The sequence below is a fragment of the Schistocerca serialis genome, chromosome 1, assembly GCF_023864345.2.
Source record: "Schistocerca serialis cubense isolate TAMUIC-IGC-003099 chromosome 1, iqSchSeri2.2, whole genome shotgun sequence".
NCBI classification, from domain to species: Eukaryota; Metazoa; Arthropoda; class Insecta; order Orthoptera; family Acrididae; genus Schistocerca; species Schistocerca serialis.
Genome location: NC_064638.1, coordinates 20,086,571 through 20,101,426, shown reverse-complemented (window position 1 = coordinate 20,101,426; position 14,856 = coordinate 20,086,571). Strand labels below are relative to the sequence as shown.

The 14,856-nt window shown below is 40.8% G+C and overlaps 1 protein-coding gene across 3 annotated transcripts in view; it reads right to left on the bottom strand.

Annotated features, from left to right (window-relative positions):
* LOC126460663 (serine/threonine-protein phosphatase 2A 56 kDa regulatory subunit gamma isoform) overlaps positions 1–14,856 on the bottom strand; it is a 338,372-nt gene that overhangs the window by 83,107 nt on the left and 240,409 nt on the right. For all 3 annotated transcript variants that reach the window (XM_050095932.1, XM_050095933.1, XM_050095934.1), the window contains one exon: positions 5,948–6,078. In XM_050095932.1, the coding sequence (XP_049951889.1) occupies positions 5,948–6,078 (131 nt within the window). The remainder of the gene's footprint in view (positions 1–5,947; positions 6,079–14,856) is intronic.

Here is a 14,856-nt window from a genome sequence, read left to right as displayed (position 1 = left end):
CGGTTATGAAGTTCTACCGGGGAGAGAGAGAGAGAGAGAGAGAGAGAGAGAGAGAGCGAGAGAGCGAGAGAGAGAGAGAGAGAGAGAGATATTGTTGTCATTAACTTTACTGCAAAAATCACTGAAAAACAAGTGGATAATACTGAGGACATAGGTAAATGAAGAAAAGCAGTAGCCAAATAAGTAATGTTGCTGATAAATGAGCAAAAATGACTGTCAAACAGAGAGAGATAATAAACAAACGAACAGCCTATTGCTCAAAATGAAAACTCATAATTATGCAATATTAGAATCATGAAACAAAGAGAAAAGGCCTCTAAATAAAAAATTTCCCTATGAAGAAGAAAGGTGATTAAGCAACCAAAAAAGCCAGCAATCAAAGAGGGAGGGGATTGCATAACATACTGAAAACGTTAAACCGAATAAAAATAATTACCAAATACAGAAAACAGTTCGCCAAATAAATAACATAAAGCACCAAGTAAAGAAAAACTATTGCTGGACACACACAAAGATTTACGAAGAAACAACAAAAGGCCCTGAACACTGAAACAGGATCACTAATTGGAGAAAAATGTTTACTGAGCATTAAAATAAGGTTGCTCAGCACAGACACGGAAAAAAAAAAAGTTTGCTCAGCACAGACACGGGAAAAAAAAAAAAGTTTGCTCAGCACAGACACGGGAAAAAAAAAAAAGTTTGCTCAGCACAGACACGGGAAAAAAAAAAAGTTTGCTCAGCACAGACACGGAAAAAAAAAAAAGTTTGCTCACCGTGGAAAAAAAAGTTTGCTCACCGTGGAAAAAAAAGTTTGCTCACCGTGGAAAAAAAAGTTTGCTCACCGTGGAAAAAAAAGTTTGCTCACCGTGGAAAAAAAAGTTTGCTCACCGTGGAAAAAAAAGTTTGCTCACCGTGGAAAAAAAAGTTTGCTCACCGTGGAAAAAAAAGTTTGCTCACCGTGGAAAAAAAAAGTTTGCTCACCGTGGAAAAAAAAAGTTTGCTCACCGTGGAAAAAAAAAGTTTGCTGACCGTGGAAAAAAAAAGTTTGCTGACCGTGGAAAAAAAGTTTGCTGACCGTGGAAAAAAAGTTTGCTGACCGTGGAAAAAAAGTTTGCTGACCGTGGAAAAAAAGTTTGCTGACCATGGAAAAAAAAAGTTTGCTGACCATGGAAAAAAAAAGTTTGCTGACCATGGAAAAAAAGTTTGCTGACCATGGAAAAAAAGTTTGCTGACCATGGAAAAAAAGTTTGCTGACCATGGAAAAAAAGTTTGCTGACCATGGAAAAAAAGTTTGCTGACCATGGAAAAAAAGTTTGCTGACCATGGAAAAAAAGTTTGCTGACCATGGAAAAAAAGTTTGCTGACCATGGAAAAAAAGTTTGCTGACCATGGAAAAAAAGTTTGCTGACCATGGAAAAAAAGTTTGCTGACCATGGAAAAAAAGTTTGCTGACCATGGAAAAAAAGTTTGCTGACCATGGAAAAAAAGTTTGCTGACCATGGAAAAAAAGTTTGCTGACCATGGAAAAAAAGTTTGCTGACCATGGAAAAAAAGTTTGCTGACCATGGAAAAAAAGTTTGCTGACCATGGAAAAAAAGTTTGCTGACCATGGAAAAAAAGTTTGCTGACCATGGAAAAAAAGTTTGCTGACCATGGAAAAAAAGTTTGCTGACCATGGAAAAAAAGTTTGCTGACCATGGAAAAAAAGTTTGCTGACCATGGAAAAAAAGTTTGCTGACCATGGAAAAAAAGTTTGCTGACCATGGAAAAAAAGTTTGCTGACCATGGAAAAAAAGTTTGCTGACCATTAAAGAAAAATTACTGAAGCAAGGCTATCACCAAATGATGAAAAAGGTGACAACAAGAATGCGAGATAAAAGAGAGAGAGAGAGAACAAATATGATGACAGAAAGGCATACCAGGAATTCCTCACTTGCAGCATTTTCTCTCAATCCTTTCTGAAAAACACCAGCAAACCTTTAAGCCTACACAAGCCCTGTCCTTGTCTATCTGCTACCCGAAAGAAAACTATTTTTATCATCATTCTCCCTGTGGCCGGACAACCACAGCCCCACATCAACTACAACAACACTAAAAACAAACATTAAGAAATGTATAACATCTGATGAAGAGTTACTTTGCGACTCCAAATGTGTAATGGAAAAATAAAATATTTCTACCATTACATAAGGCTACTAGTTTCAGACATTTCTCATAATCTTACAAAAATTGCTCTAAATGACCCCATTCTTTTCATGCAAACAGCTCTGAAAAGTCTAGAAACCTCTCACAGGGACTCACAATATTGCTTTCATAGAATTCCTTATCCTAAGCTGACACAAACATCCCACAGACACATCGCCTCCCAGCCCTACTACACTACCTTTCCCAATGGCCAAGTGAAAATTTTCCTATTGCCACCCCAGACCAATTTTCATCCTCGCCCATAGCTATTTGACTTTTGAGGGTCAGAACTAAAAACAAATATGAAAGGGGAGGGGGGTGTCTGCTATAGCAACCAGGATGGTCCCATCTTACATCAATCATTTCATGTACTCCCCAAGGCCAGAAGCTGGTACAGGTTTATAATGACATCTCTGATGTCTTGACTCATGGAGTAGTAGTATTCCTCCATTTTCTGCAACACCTTAACTGTTTTTCCAAACAAATTCATCTGGTTCTTTTACAAATCCATAGCCATGTTCCTTGATTATGACAAACATTTCATTGAAGCTCACATTTAAACATCTGCGCAAATAAGACCATTCAACAAGGGGCAACAATAACAGCATTTTTCCAGCTACCACCCCGTGCAATACATACATATTCTGCAAGCCACCGTACAGTGTGTAGTAGAGGATACCTCGTAACACTGCTAGTTGTTTCCTTTCCTGTTCCATACGCAAATAGTGACAGAGAAAAACAACTAGACAGTCGTATACGCCTATGTACAAACCCTAATTTCTCTAACCTTATCTTTGTAGTCCTTACACGAATGTATGTTGGCAGCAGCAGAATGACTCTGCCAGTTCTTTAACTTTTGTCAAAAGTGATCCTCACAAAGAACACTGCTTACCCCCAGGGATTCTCATTTGAGTTCCTGAGCATTCCCGTAATATCTGCTTGTTGACTGAACCTACTGGTAACAAATCTTCCTTCAATCTGACCTGGTGGAATCCCAAACACTGTAGCAGTACTCAAGAATGTGTCACACCAACACCCTATATGCGGTCTATTTACAGGTGAACCACTATTTCGTAAAAGTGTGTCAATAAACCAAAGTTGAGCATTTGCATTCCTTGCTACAGTCCTTGCATGCTCGTTCCATTTCATATCGCTTTGCCATGTTACTAATCTGCATTAACTTACATTTCTCTACATTTAAAGCTAAATGCCATTCATTACACCATCTAGGAAATTTGTCTAAGCCATCTTGTATCTTCCTACAGTCACTCGATGACACCTTCCAATATATCACACCATCCATCAGCAGACAGCCACATATTGCTGCCCACCTTGCCTGTCAAATCATTTATGTAAATACAGAATAATGCTGGCTTCCTATAACTCTTTCCTGGGCCATTTCTGACTATACCCTTGTCTCTGATGAACACTCGCTGTTGAGGACAACACACTGGGTTCTATTACTTATGGAGTCTTCGAGCCACTCACATACGTGGGAGCCTATTCAATATGCTTGTACCTTCATTAACAGTCTACATGAATGCCTATTACTATGTCCGCCATACAAAACTCTGCGCGATGGGCAAATGACGGTACATTTCTATGATCTTCCTGCATGAATGATTTCTTAAGTGTGAAATTTAAAACGTCTTTCCTTTAGCTATCTTCTACAACCACACCAGACTGGTCGACGAGTTACCGGATAGGATGCCGCGACCTGATAACAATTTTATATAGGACCGGAATTTTCTCAGGTTCTCAGCAAGGTGTGACTAAGGTATGATGGTGGTAGATGTATGTTTCATGCGTCTATCTTTTTACAGCCACACGAATTTCTATTAACTTTTTCCTGTCATCATTTGCGCGCTCTCTTTTGAATCGCGAGTGCAACAGTCTTCGTTTTCACAGTGTTTTGTTTTTTATTGAGCCACAATTACTTGTCACATACTTCTCCAAAGTGTGATTAACATTCCATTTAAACTTTACCCATAGTTACTCTACTTCTAGCACAATGGAACTAAATGATGTCCACTCATTGTCTAAGTGGGATACAGTCAGTGCTCTGCTCTTCCTATTAAAAATAATCTCCTTATTTTCTTAACTGATTTATGAATTGACATGTGGATAGTCAGGCCTGTTCGTAGCTATAAAGTCTCAAAATTTCCACTGCATGTGGGCCAAAGCCATCTGGTCACGGAGCTGACTTCTGATTCGCAAGCCGCAGTCCTGCTGGTCCCAACTGTGACTCAGGATGGGAGCCAGACCAATCTTCCACAGATGAGGAACCGATCTGCCTGTTGTAAGGTATTCAACTCTGGTGCTGGACACTCGTGTCACCAGTGCTAGGGTGGCACAAGTACCACCTCACTCGCTGTACACAGGGACTGCCATCCCGGCCTTCCTTCGTGTCGCTGTCGGATCTTTTGCCTTCGTGTCATCTTGACAACTGACTACAAGGATACGCAGTATACTGATAATGAGCCTAAGTGCAGCTTTACTCGTCAAGAGAGCTGAGGCCTCCTACGGGTCGCAGCACCGATCACAGGCAACGTCAAGGCATGCACTTATCAAGTTCCTTGGCAGGCACCGACGTGCCATATCGCATTTTCAACCGGCACAGACTCCGCACAGTCACTGCTAGACAGAGCCGTGAAGAAGGCAGAGTGATTTTAAAACTTTCGCCAATAAATGATGTTTCATTAGTGCCCCAGCCCTTCACAGGATCACTCGCCCCACTCTTTGCTCCACCTCCTGATAACATGACCACAGCTCTGCTAGTAACACTACTTTCCACTCTGCCTTTATTTTCTGGATTGAAGCTGGCTCCGTGTTTACCAATGTACCATCTCTGACCACCTCCCTCTCTCCTCACCCCCCCTGTCTCTCTCCTACCCCCCCCCCCCTTAGTCTCTCCTCAATTTCTTTTTAGCCTTCCCAAACATATTCCCCTCTCTCCTCTCCAACAAAGAAACTATTAGTGCCAAAAGAGAGTTAAAGGGTTATTTTTATTCTTACAATCATTTCTATGTGTCTATATTAACAGTCCTATAAAATTCACCACCTATCGGTAAGTACTGACCAACCATTCTATCTTATAATTTATTAATTTTTCCCAATTGAATTTTCCTTTCATGCAGCTAATTGTTTCAACACATCAATTCTCAAATTTTTGCTTCAGAAATGTAGAAAGTGAAAATAGGCCTTCCCCATTATCAGACTTGGGTCAAAACGCACCAAGAGGTCTGTGACGGTCCCAGCCAAACAAACTAGGCAGATACTAGAACCGATGGAAAGAAAGCAGGACTCTATAATAGAAGCAAACGAAAACATCATATAGAAGATAAAAAATATCTTCAAGTGCAAAATGCATACTTTTTCCCTCACTACAATCCACCATTAGAATATCTTCAAATATAAACAACAAACGGCTTTCAAAACTACATTTCGTGTTCCATAAAGGTGTTAACTAAAATATTTTTACTGCATAGATAACATCCTTTTCATGAACAGGAAAATCCTAAAGTGATCAATGTTTGCCTTGCAGAAATAAATTAACAAACCTTTCAATCAGATCAAACATGAATTCACAATTTACTAAGATGTTTGCATTGCACCATGCAAAAGATGAAGAAAGTAATTTCTTTCAACAATATAAATGAAACATTCCTCCAAACTTTTAAGAATCTACAGAAAATAAATGAAACTACAAAGTATTTTAATGAGGTAGAACATGGTTGTCTCATAAGGACAATCTTTCTTTTACCTGTAAAATATGTTGTTTATTTGCTTCCTTATATATGAGCGAAGTCCAAGAAATTTTCCATAGATTCTATGCAAAGTTGTCTTCAGAAAGTCTCTCTCTCTAGGATCTTCGGAATCAAATAATTCCAACAACTGTAAAAGTTAAAATGTAATTCAACAAGCGACACAAAAAATATGTTTTGGATGTTCTGTCATTCATGACTAATATATCTTAACATAAATACACACGAACATTTTTCTCTCGCACACACGCACACGCGAGAAGGGGTGGCTTTTCGAAAATGGAACTAAAAGTGGAAGTTGCTATACACACTCTTCACAGACAAACCATTACAACCACAAACAGCATCTGTACAGAAAAGTTTCATTGCAATGTATTCTCCACGATATTCAAGTGCGATAAAAGGCTTTCCATCAAACTTATTTTACGCATTGTATCTTAAATTTTGTACAGTTACAAACAGAGCCCCAGTCCAGTTATGTAGCAGGTTACAGTCAGCAGCACATCAGATATTACTCGCACACATAGCAGAGTCAAGCGACAGGCCACAAAGTGAACAACATTGCAAGTGCACGATCGATGCCGATAATTTCCTGCCTGCAAGATAGCACAAGTGTGATGGAGACACAACTTATCTTGCTGTTAGGTAGTCAAGTGGCATGTGGCAAAAAAGTTCCCAGACCCATGGCATAAACTACAGTCACCATGTTGCCACAGTGCTCATTATAGCGTCATTGGCCCATTGTATTCTGGGACTGCAAACTATAGTGTGATGACTTCCAAGAAGGCCTGCCACATGAGAAAAGAAGCGGGTACAATCCTCTTTAATAGTATGTTCAAACACACTTTCACACTCAATAAATATAATTTTCTAATGGCAAGCTATCTGCACAAGCTGCATATACTGTCAACTTCTGAATATCTCACCATTATTTGTACTGCATTATATAGCCCTACCACCTCGGATGTATGGATTACCCAAGATCCGTAAGAACAACATTCCACTGAGACCAATCATTAGCGCTCCTGGCTCACCGATGTATAAACTGGCAAAACACTTGGCCTCTCTGCTCCAGCCACAAGCGGGGAAGACCGACACATACATAAAGGACTCAGGACATTTAATTGAGAAGCTGAAGAAACTGAAACTTGCACCAAACGACATCTCTGTCAGCTTTGATGTTTCGTTGTTTATGAAAGTGCCACTCAGTGACGCTCTGGAGCACATCGGTTCCATTTTCCCTGCAAGACATCAAAAAGCTCTTCCATGCATGTCTCACCACAAGCTATTTCACGTGGAATGGCGATTTCTATGAACAGCTGGAAGGTGTCGCCATGGGTAGTCCTCTTAGTCCAGTGGTGGCCAACTTTTTCATGGAACAATTCGAAGCACAGGCGCTGGACTTGGCGACTTGCAAACCTAAGGTGTGGTACAGGTACGTCGATGAAACTTTCGTGGTGTGGAGCCATTGTGACTTCCTAAGACACTTGAACAGCCCCCATGCCAACGTAACATTTACCATGGAAGTAGAAAAGGACAAGAAACTGCCATTTCCAGATGTGCCGGTCACAAGGGACAGCGAAAACCTGGGACACAGCATGTATCAAAAACCGACACACACAGACCGATACCTGCACAAACTATCAAACCACCACACGAGCCAGAAAAGAGGCATGATTAATACGCTTGTAACAAGAGCAGGACAAATATGTTAGCCGCAACACCTCAGACAAGAAATGCAACACCTGGAAAGGATTCCGAGAACTCCACAAATTATATTAGAAGTGTAACAGAACCAAACACTCGGTGAAGTAAGGAATAAGAAAAAGAAATGTCGGGTACAGCCTTTCTGCCATATATTCCCAGACTGACAGACAGAATCGGCTGTATATTGCGCAAACATTGCATAAAGATGATTTTCAAACCGACAAAGAAGATCAAAGAGTGTCTTAGATTGGCGAAGGAGAAAAGGGGCCCACTTGCAATGTCGGGAATATACCGTATACCATGCACATGTGGAAAAGTTTATGGCAGAATGACTGGATGATCAATTAACACCAGGATCAAATAGCATAAGCGACATTGCAGGTTGGGGCAGGTGGAGAAGTCGGCCGTGGTAGAGCATGCACTAAGTGAGATCGACCACGTAATAAAATTCGCCGGCATGGAAGTTCTGGCTGTAGAAAAGCACTATCACACGCGCTTGTTCAGAGAAGCTGTAGAAATACAAAAACACATGAACAGTTTCAACAAGAAAGAGGAAAATATTAAGGTAAACAGATCCTGGCTTCCCGTACTGCAGCGAATGACCGTCGCAGGTAGCAAGAGGAGAACCGCACCTGAAATGACCGTGGAGAAGCCCTCGGACGTTGGCATGCCAGGTACATATAGTCTGCGGCCGCGAGCTCGGCTCCAGTTCACCACCGGCAATGGAGGGTGAAGCTTTGACAATGCTAGCCACTCGTGCAGGTGAAACGTCAGTAAAATCATTAGATGAACGTCGGCCGAAGAGCCCGAGACAGGAGCCAATAGGCAGTTTGTTAACAAGTGGCCACGAAAGCCTTAACGATTTTTTAAATTACAATAATGAACTCTCTCATTGCTTCTTGTAAAGTATATAGTCAACTTATACAAAGACTTAAAATTTTTCTGGTAATATGGGTCTCACTTTATGGCTCTATAATGCCTAGGTATGATTATTTGTGTGTGAAACTGTCATATTATAAATGGATAATGGTTTCAAAAGGCAACCAAGCACAATGTTTCCAGACAACACAGGGAAATCTGTGGTAACATCATCAGATGAAATTTATATTTGAATTTGGAGATAAAAGACGAGTGTTGAGTCAGGAGGGTAAGGTGGGATGCTGTCAAATACATTATCTTAAATGGAGTACAGAGAAATAATAAAAATCGACCATTACTAAGCAAAAAAGGGAAAGCTTTGTGGTGATATACAGGAAATGAACTTAAAGAAGTATCATAGAAAGGGAGAAGGAAGTAAAAGAAGATGAGATAGGATATATACTGCAAGAAGAATTTGACAGGCCTCTTAAAGATCTATGTCAAAACAAGATTTCTGCAGCAGACTAGATTCTATCAGAAGTTTTGATATTCTTGGGAGACAGAGCCATGACAAAACTGTTCCACCTGTTGGGAAAAATACCTGACAAGCAAAATGCCTTCAGACTTCAAGAAGAATACAATAATCCCAAATCCAAGAATGGTAGGTGCTGAGAGATGTGAATACTATCAAGCCATCAGTTCAGTTAACTCATGGTTGCCCAATACTGACATGAATTATTTCCAGAAAATTCTAAAAACTGCAGAAGCTGATCTCAGGGAAGACCAGTTTGATGCAGGACAAATATAGGAACACGTGAGCCTATACTGACCCCATGATTCATCCTAGAAGACAGGGTGACAGAAGGGAAACCTATATTTATAGCATTTGTAAATTTAGAGAAAGCTTTTGGGAATGTTGACTGGACTACATTCTTTGGAATTTTGAAGAATGAACACTTAAGGAAGGTAGTATGGAAGTCAAATAGTCAACCTGGCTTAACTTTGAGAATTTTAGCTCATCAATAAATGACAACCACGTGTAGAACACTAGTGTGACCCATTCTTGAGTGTTTGGGATCCCCATCAAGTTGGATTGAAGAAAGACATCAAAGTCATTAAAAGTTGTGCCACTAGATTTGTTACTGGTACGTTCTATTAATACTTACATATTATGGAGGTGCTTTGTGAACTCTAATAGGAATCCCTGGAAGGAAGCCAACATCCATTTTGCGAAAAACTATTGAGATAATTTATGGAACCGGTTTTTGTGGCTGACTGCAGATCTATTCTACTGTACATTTTGCATAAGGACTGTAAAGATAAGAGAAATTAGGGCTCGTACGGAAACATGTAGACAGTTGTTTTCCCCTCGTTCCATTTGTGAGTGGAATAGGAAAAGAAACAGCTAGTAGTGATACACGGTGCCCCACACTGTGCATCATACGGTAGCTTGTGGAGTACAAGGTGTGTTCAAAGAGTAAGGTGGCTTGATATTTACTTATTGATCAATACTCATGTTGTCCCCTTCAAAATAATCCCCCCCCTCAGATACAATACACTTGTGCCAATGCTTCTTCCAATACTCGAAGCACTTTTTTGTACAGCCTTGAGTACTTCCAGTGATGCAGTTTTTATTTTCTCAACTGTTGAAAATCTTTGTCCTTTCATAGGTCTCTTCAGTTTTGGGAACAGAAAAAAAGTCACATGGGGGGCTGAAGCATAACTGTCGTGATGTTTTTGGCTAAAAGAATCTCTCACAAGCAACGAGGAATGAACAGGTACACTGTCAGGATGCAAAAGCCATGAATTGTTTTTCCACAATTCCAGACTCTTTTGCATAATGCTTCTCGCAAATGGCACATAACGTCAAGGTGATACTCATTGACTGTACAACCTTAAGGCAGAAAATCACAATGCACTATGCCACGGTAATTTGAAAACACAGTGAGCAAATTTGACATTTGATCCAAATTCGCGTGCTTTTTCTTTTGGTCTTGGCCCTCCGGGATGCTTCCATTGGGATGACTGGGCTTTGGTTTCGATGTCATAACAATATACCCATGTTTCATCACCCGTTTTGAGCAAATCAGGATCATCACTGACGTAATTCAAGAGCTCCACAGCTATTCTCATGTGACGGTTCTTCTGATCAAAATTGTGAAGTTTTGGAACAAACTTCACTGACAGGTCTCGTGTCCCAAACGTGCAAAAAAATTTCATGACACGAGCTGACAGTTATGCTAATATCCTCAGCAACTTCCCTGTATTTGATGACTTTCCAAAACAATTTTCTTCACAGCTTTGACATTATCATCTGTTGTTGAAGCACTGGGGCGACCAGAGCAAGGTTTGTCATTGGCATCTTCTCGGCCACCTTGGAAGAGCTTGTAACACTTGTAAACTTCTTATTCTCCCTCCAACACTTAGAAAATTTCGCATTGTGTGGTATCGTGGGACTTAGTGTCTGAGCGGTGAGCAGCCACGCGCCTGATGTGAACTCTTAACTTTCTGTTCAGATAACAAGGTGGAGTATTGGACTTTTATTTCGCGATGAGATTGTGAACAATCCAACTGCGTCAAATGGATATGCACTCAAGTGTAACAGTAACTCTAAATACGGCCACTTTTGCTATTAGTTTGCTTTCTGAATAAACATTATTCTAACCAAATCACAACTGTGTGGCCTACATCATTTATGGGTCATTAATTTAGTTCCTGATATTATTATTACTGTTATTATGTGTTACATTAACTTTGTATGTTTCATACAGTTTTGTAAAGTTGCCACCAACCATACAATTTAACCAACGGTTCACACGTGTCTAATTTAGTGGGTGTAATGTGACACATGCGGTTCTACCCCTAGATGTGTTTGTGCCAAAACATTTCAACGAAGAGGGATCGCATGTGAACCCAAACATCTTTGGGTTGTTAGCTCACACCTGAAATGAGAAATGTCTTGCCCACCATCCTTCCCAACCCTCACAAAGTGGTATTCCGCTGTCCACCGAACTTGCATAACGTACTTGTCCATCCCTACACGACCCCCGCTCCCAACCCCTACCTCATAGCTAAATCCCTGTAACAGACCTAGATGCAAGACCAGTCCCATATATCCTCCCACCACCACCACCACCACCACCACCACCACCACCACCACCCACTCCAGTCCGATCACAAACATCACCTATTGCATCAAAGGCAGGGCTACTTGTGAAACCAGTCACGTGATCTACAAGCTAAGCTGCAACAACTGTGCTGTGTTCTATGTGGGTATGACAACCAACAAGCTGTCTGTCTGCATGAATAGCCACCAACAAACTGTGGCCAAGAAATAAGTGGTGGTGGTGGTGGTGGTGGTGGTGGTGGTGGTGGTGATGGTGGTGGTAGTGATGGTGGTAGTGATGGTGGTAGTGATGGTGGTGGTGTTTGGTTTGAGGGCACTCAACTACGCAGTCATCACCACCCATACACTGTCCAATTCTTTTTCACACAGTCCAATTCTATTTCACACAGCCCAATATAGGCACTGTCACGAATAAGAAACAAGTGGAACACACTGTTTCAGAGCATGCTGCCCTACATGACATCCATCATTTCTATGACGGCTTCACAGCCTTGCTGGATGTATCCTTATCACCAACACCAGCTTTTCTGAATTGCGTAGGTGGGAACCTTCCCTGCAATATACCCCACATTCCCTTATCCTCCTGGCCTCAACTCCTCCTCTGTTTCCATTCCAGTATCCCCGAATATGGAAGTAAATAGGAATATAAAAAAAGGGAGGAAGGTTTTTCTGTTTAGCAAGAGTATTAGGAGGCAGATTTCAGACCACCTAACAGATCAATATGAAAATTTCTGTTCCGACACCGACAATGATGAGGGTTTATGGAAAAAGTTCAAGGCAATTGTAAAATGCGTTTTAGACACTGTGAGGCACAGGAAAAACCCACTGTGGTTCAACAACAAAGTAAGGAAACTATTGCAAAAGCAAAGAGAGCTTCACTGCAAGTTTAAACGCAGCCAAAACCTCTCAGACAAACAGAAGCTAAACAGTGCCAAAGTTGGCGTAAGGAGGGCTAAGCGTGAAGCGTTCAGTGAATTCGAAAGTAAAATTCTATGTACCGACTTGACAGAAAATCCTAGGAAGTTCTGGTCTTACATAAACTAGTAAGTGGATCGAAACAGCATATCCAGACACTCTGGGATGATGATGGCATTGAAACAGAGGATGACACGCGTAAAGCTAAAATACTAAACACCTTTTTCCAATGCTGTTTCACAGAGGAAGACCATACTGCAATTCCTTCTCTAAATCCTCGCACAAATGAAAAAATGGCTGACATCGAAATAAGTGTCCAAGGAATAGAAAAGCAACTGAAATCACTCAACAGAGGGAAGTCCACTGGACCTGACGGGATACCAATTCGATTCTACACAGAGTAAGGGAAAGAACTTCTAACAGCTGTGTACCGCAAGTCTCTAGAGGAACGGGAGGTTCCAAAAGATTGGAAAATAGCACAGGTAGTCCCAGTTTTCAAGAAGGGTAGTCAAGCAGATGCTCAAAACTATAGGCTTATATCTCTGACATCGATCTGTTGTAGAATTTTAGAACATGTTTTTGCTCACATATCATGTCATTTCTGGAAACCCAGAATCTACTCTGTAGGAATCAACATGCATTCCAGAAACAGCGATCTTGTGAGACCCAACTCACTTTATTTGTTCGTGAGACCCAGAAAATATTAGATACACGTTCCCAGGTAGATGCCATTTTCCTTAACTTCCGGAAGGCGTCTGATACAGTTCCGCACTGTTGCCTGATAAACAGAGTAAGAGCCTACGGAATATCAGATCAGCTGTGAGGCTGGATTGAATAGTTTTTAGCAAACAGAACACAGCATGTTGTTCTCAATGGAGAGACGTCTATAGACTGGCGTACCATAGGGGAATATTAAGGGACCATTGCTTTTCACAATATATATAAATGACCTAGTAGATAGTGTTGGAAGTTCCACACGGCTTTTCGCGGATTATGCTGTAGTATACAGAAAAGTTGCAGCATTAGAAAATTGCAGCAAAGTGGAGGAAGATCTGCAGCGGATAGGCACTTGGTGCAGCGAGTGGAAACTGACCCTTAACATAGACAAATGTAATGTATTGCGAATACACAGAAAGAAGGATCTTTTATTGTATGATTATATGACAGCGGAACAAACACTGGTAGCAGTTACTTCTTTAAAATATCTGCGTGTGTGCGTACGGAACGATTTGAAGTGGAATGGTCATATAAAATTAACTGTTGGTAAGGTGGGTGCCAGGTTGAGATTCGTTGGGAGAGTCCTTAGAAAATGTAGTCCATCAACAAAGGAGGTGGCTTACAAAACACTCATTCGACCTATACTTGAGTATTACTCATCAGAGTGGGATCCCAGGGTGTATACGGGGACAAGGAAAAAAAAATTCCCGTATTATTCCCAGATTTCTCCCGGATATCCCGTTTAAAAAATATGCTTTTTCCCGGGCGAAAATACACTTTTTCTGTGCTAAGTGACAGTAGGTTTTCCGTAGATTTTCCCTCGGAACTGTGAAACTTATCAATCCATTGAATGGTTAACGTTTTATTAGTTTCCGGAGCGTTGCAACCGAGGTTGCGATGTCCTTCTGTAAGCGAGTCATATCTCAAGCCACGAGATCTCGCCAGCCGATGACAGCAGCTATTCAGAGCATAGGACACGTGTTATAGTCAGCCAATAGCAAGATTACTGGTTACATAGCACAAACACACAAGAGGAAAAGTTAACGGTTTACATTAATGTACACAGTACCGTATATCTACAAGAAAAGCTAAGCTTTCACATATAATATTGGTCTCTAAAATTAACACGCTACAACAGATGCTAAGCTTTCACATCTAATATTGATCTTTTTTGTGTGTGTTATACTTTGAGATACATCACACAGATATGCCAGTAAATTTAAAATTATGACATAAATGTCTCGGCTCGAAATTCTTGTAAGTGGCTGGTCCTCAAACTGTTCAGTTTCAAACGCTCTATGATTTAGATATCCATCCCACTTTCTCACACGTAACATAAGTCATCTTGCGTAAAAAGAAATTTACTTTGAAAGTAACGCTTTTCTAACGACCGTTCGCAATACTGTTAAAAATAGGTTCGATTTACCAGTTGTCAGAGAGCGCCAGAAAACGCATTATTGTGTGTGTGCAACTGCAGTGGTGTAGGAAGCCCGCATGTTCGTGGGTATAAAGCACTAAGAGAGCTTACATTACACCAAAAAAGAAACAGGGCATCAGAGGATACTCCAAAGAGCATCGAAATTT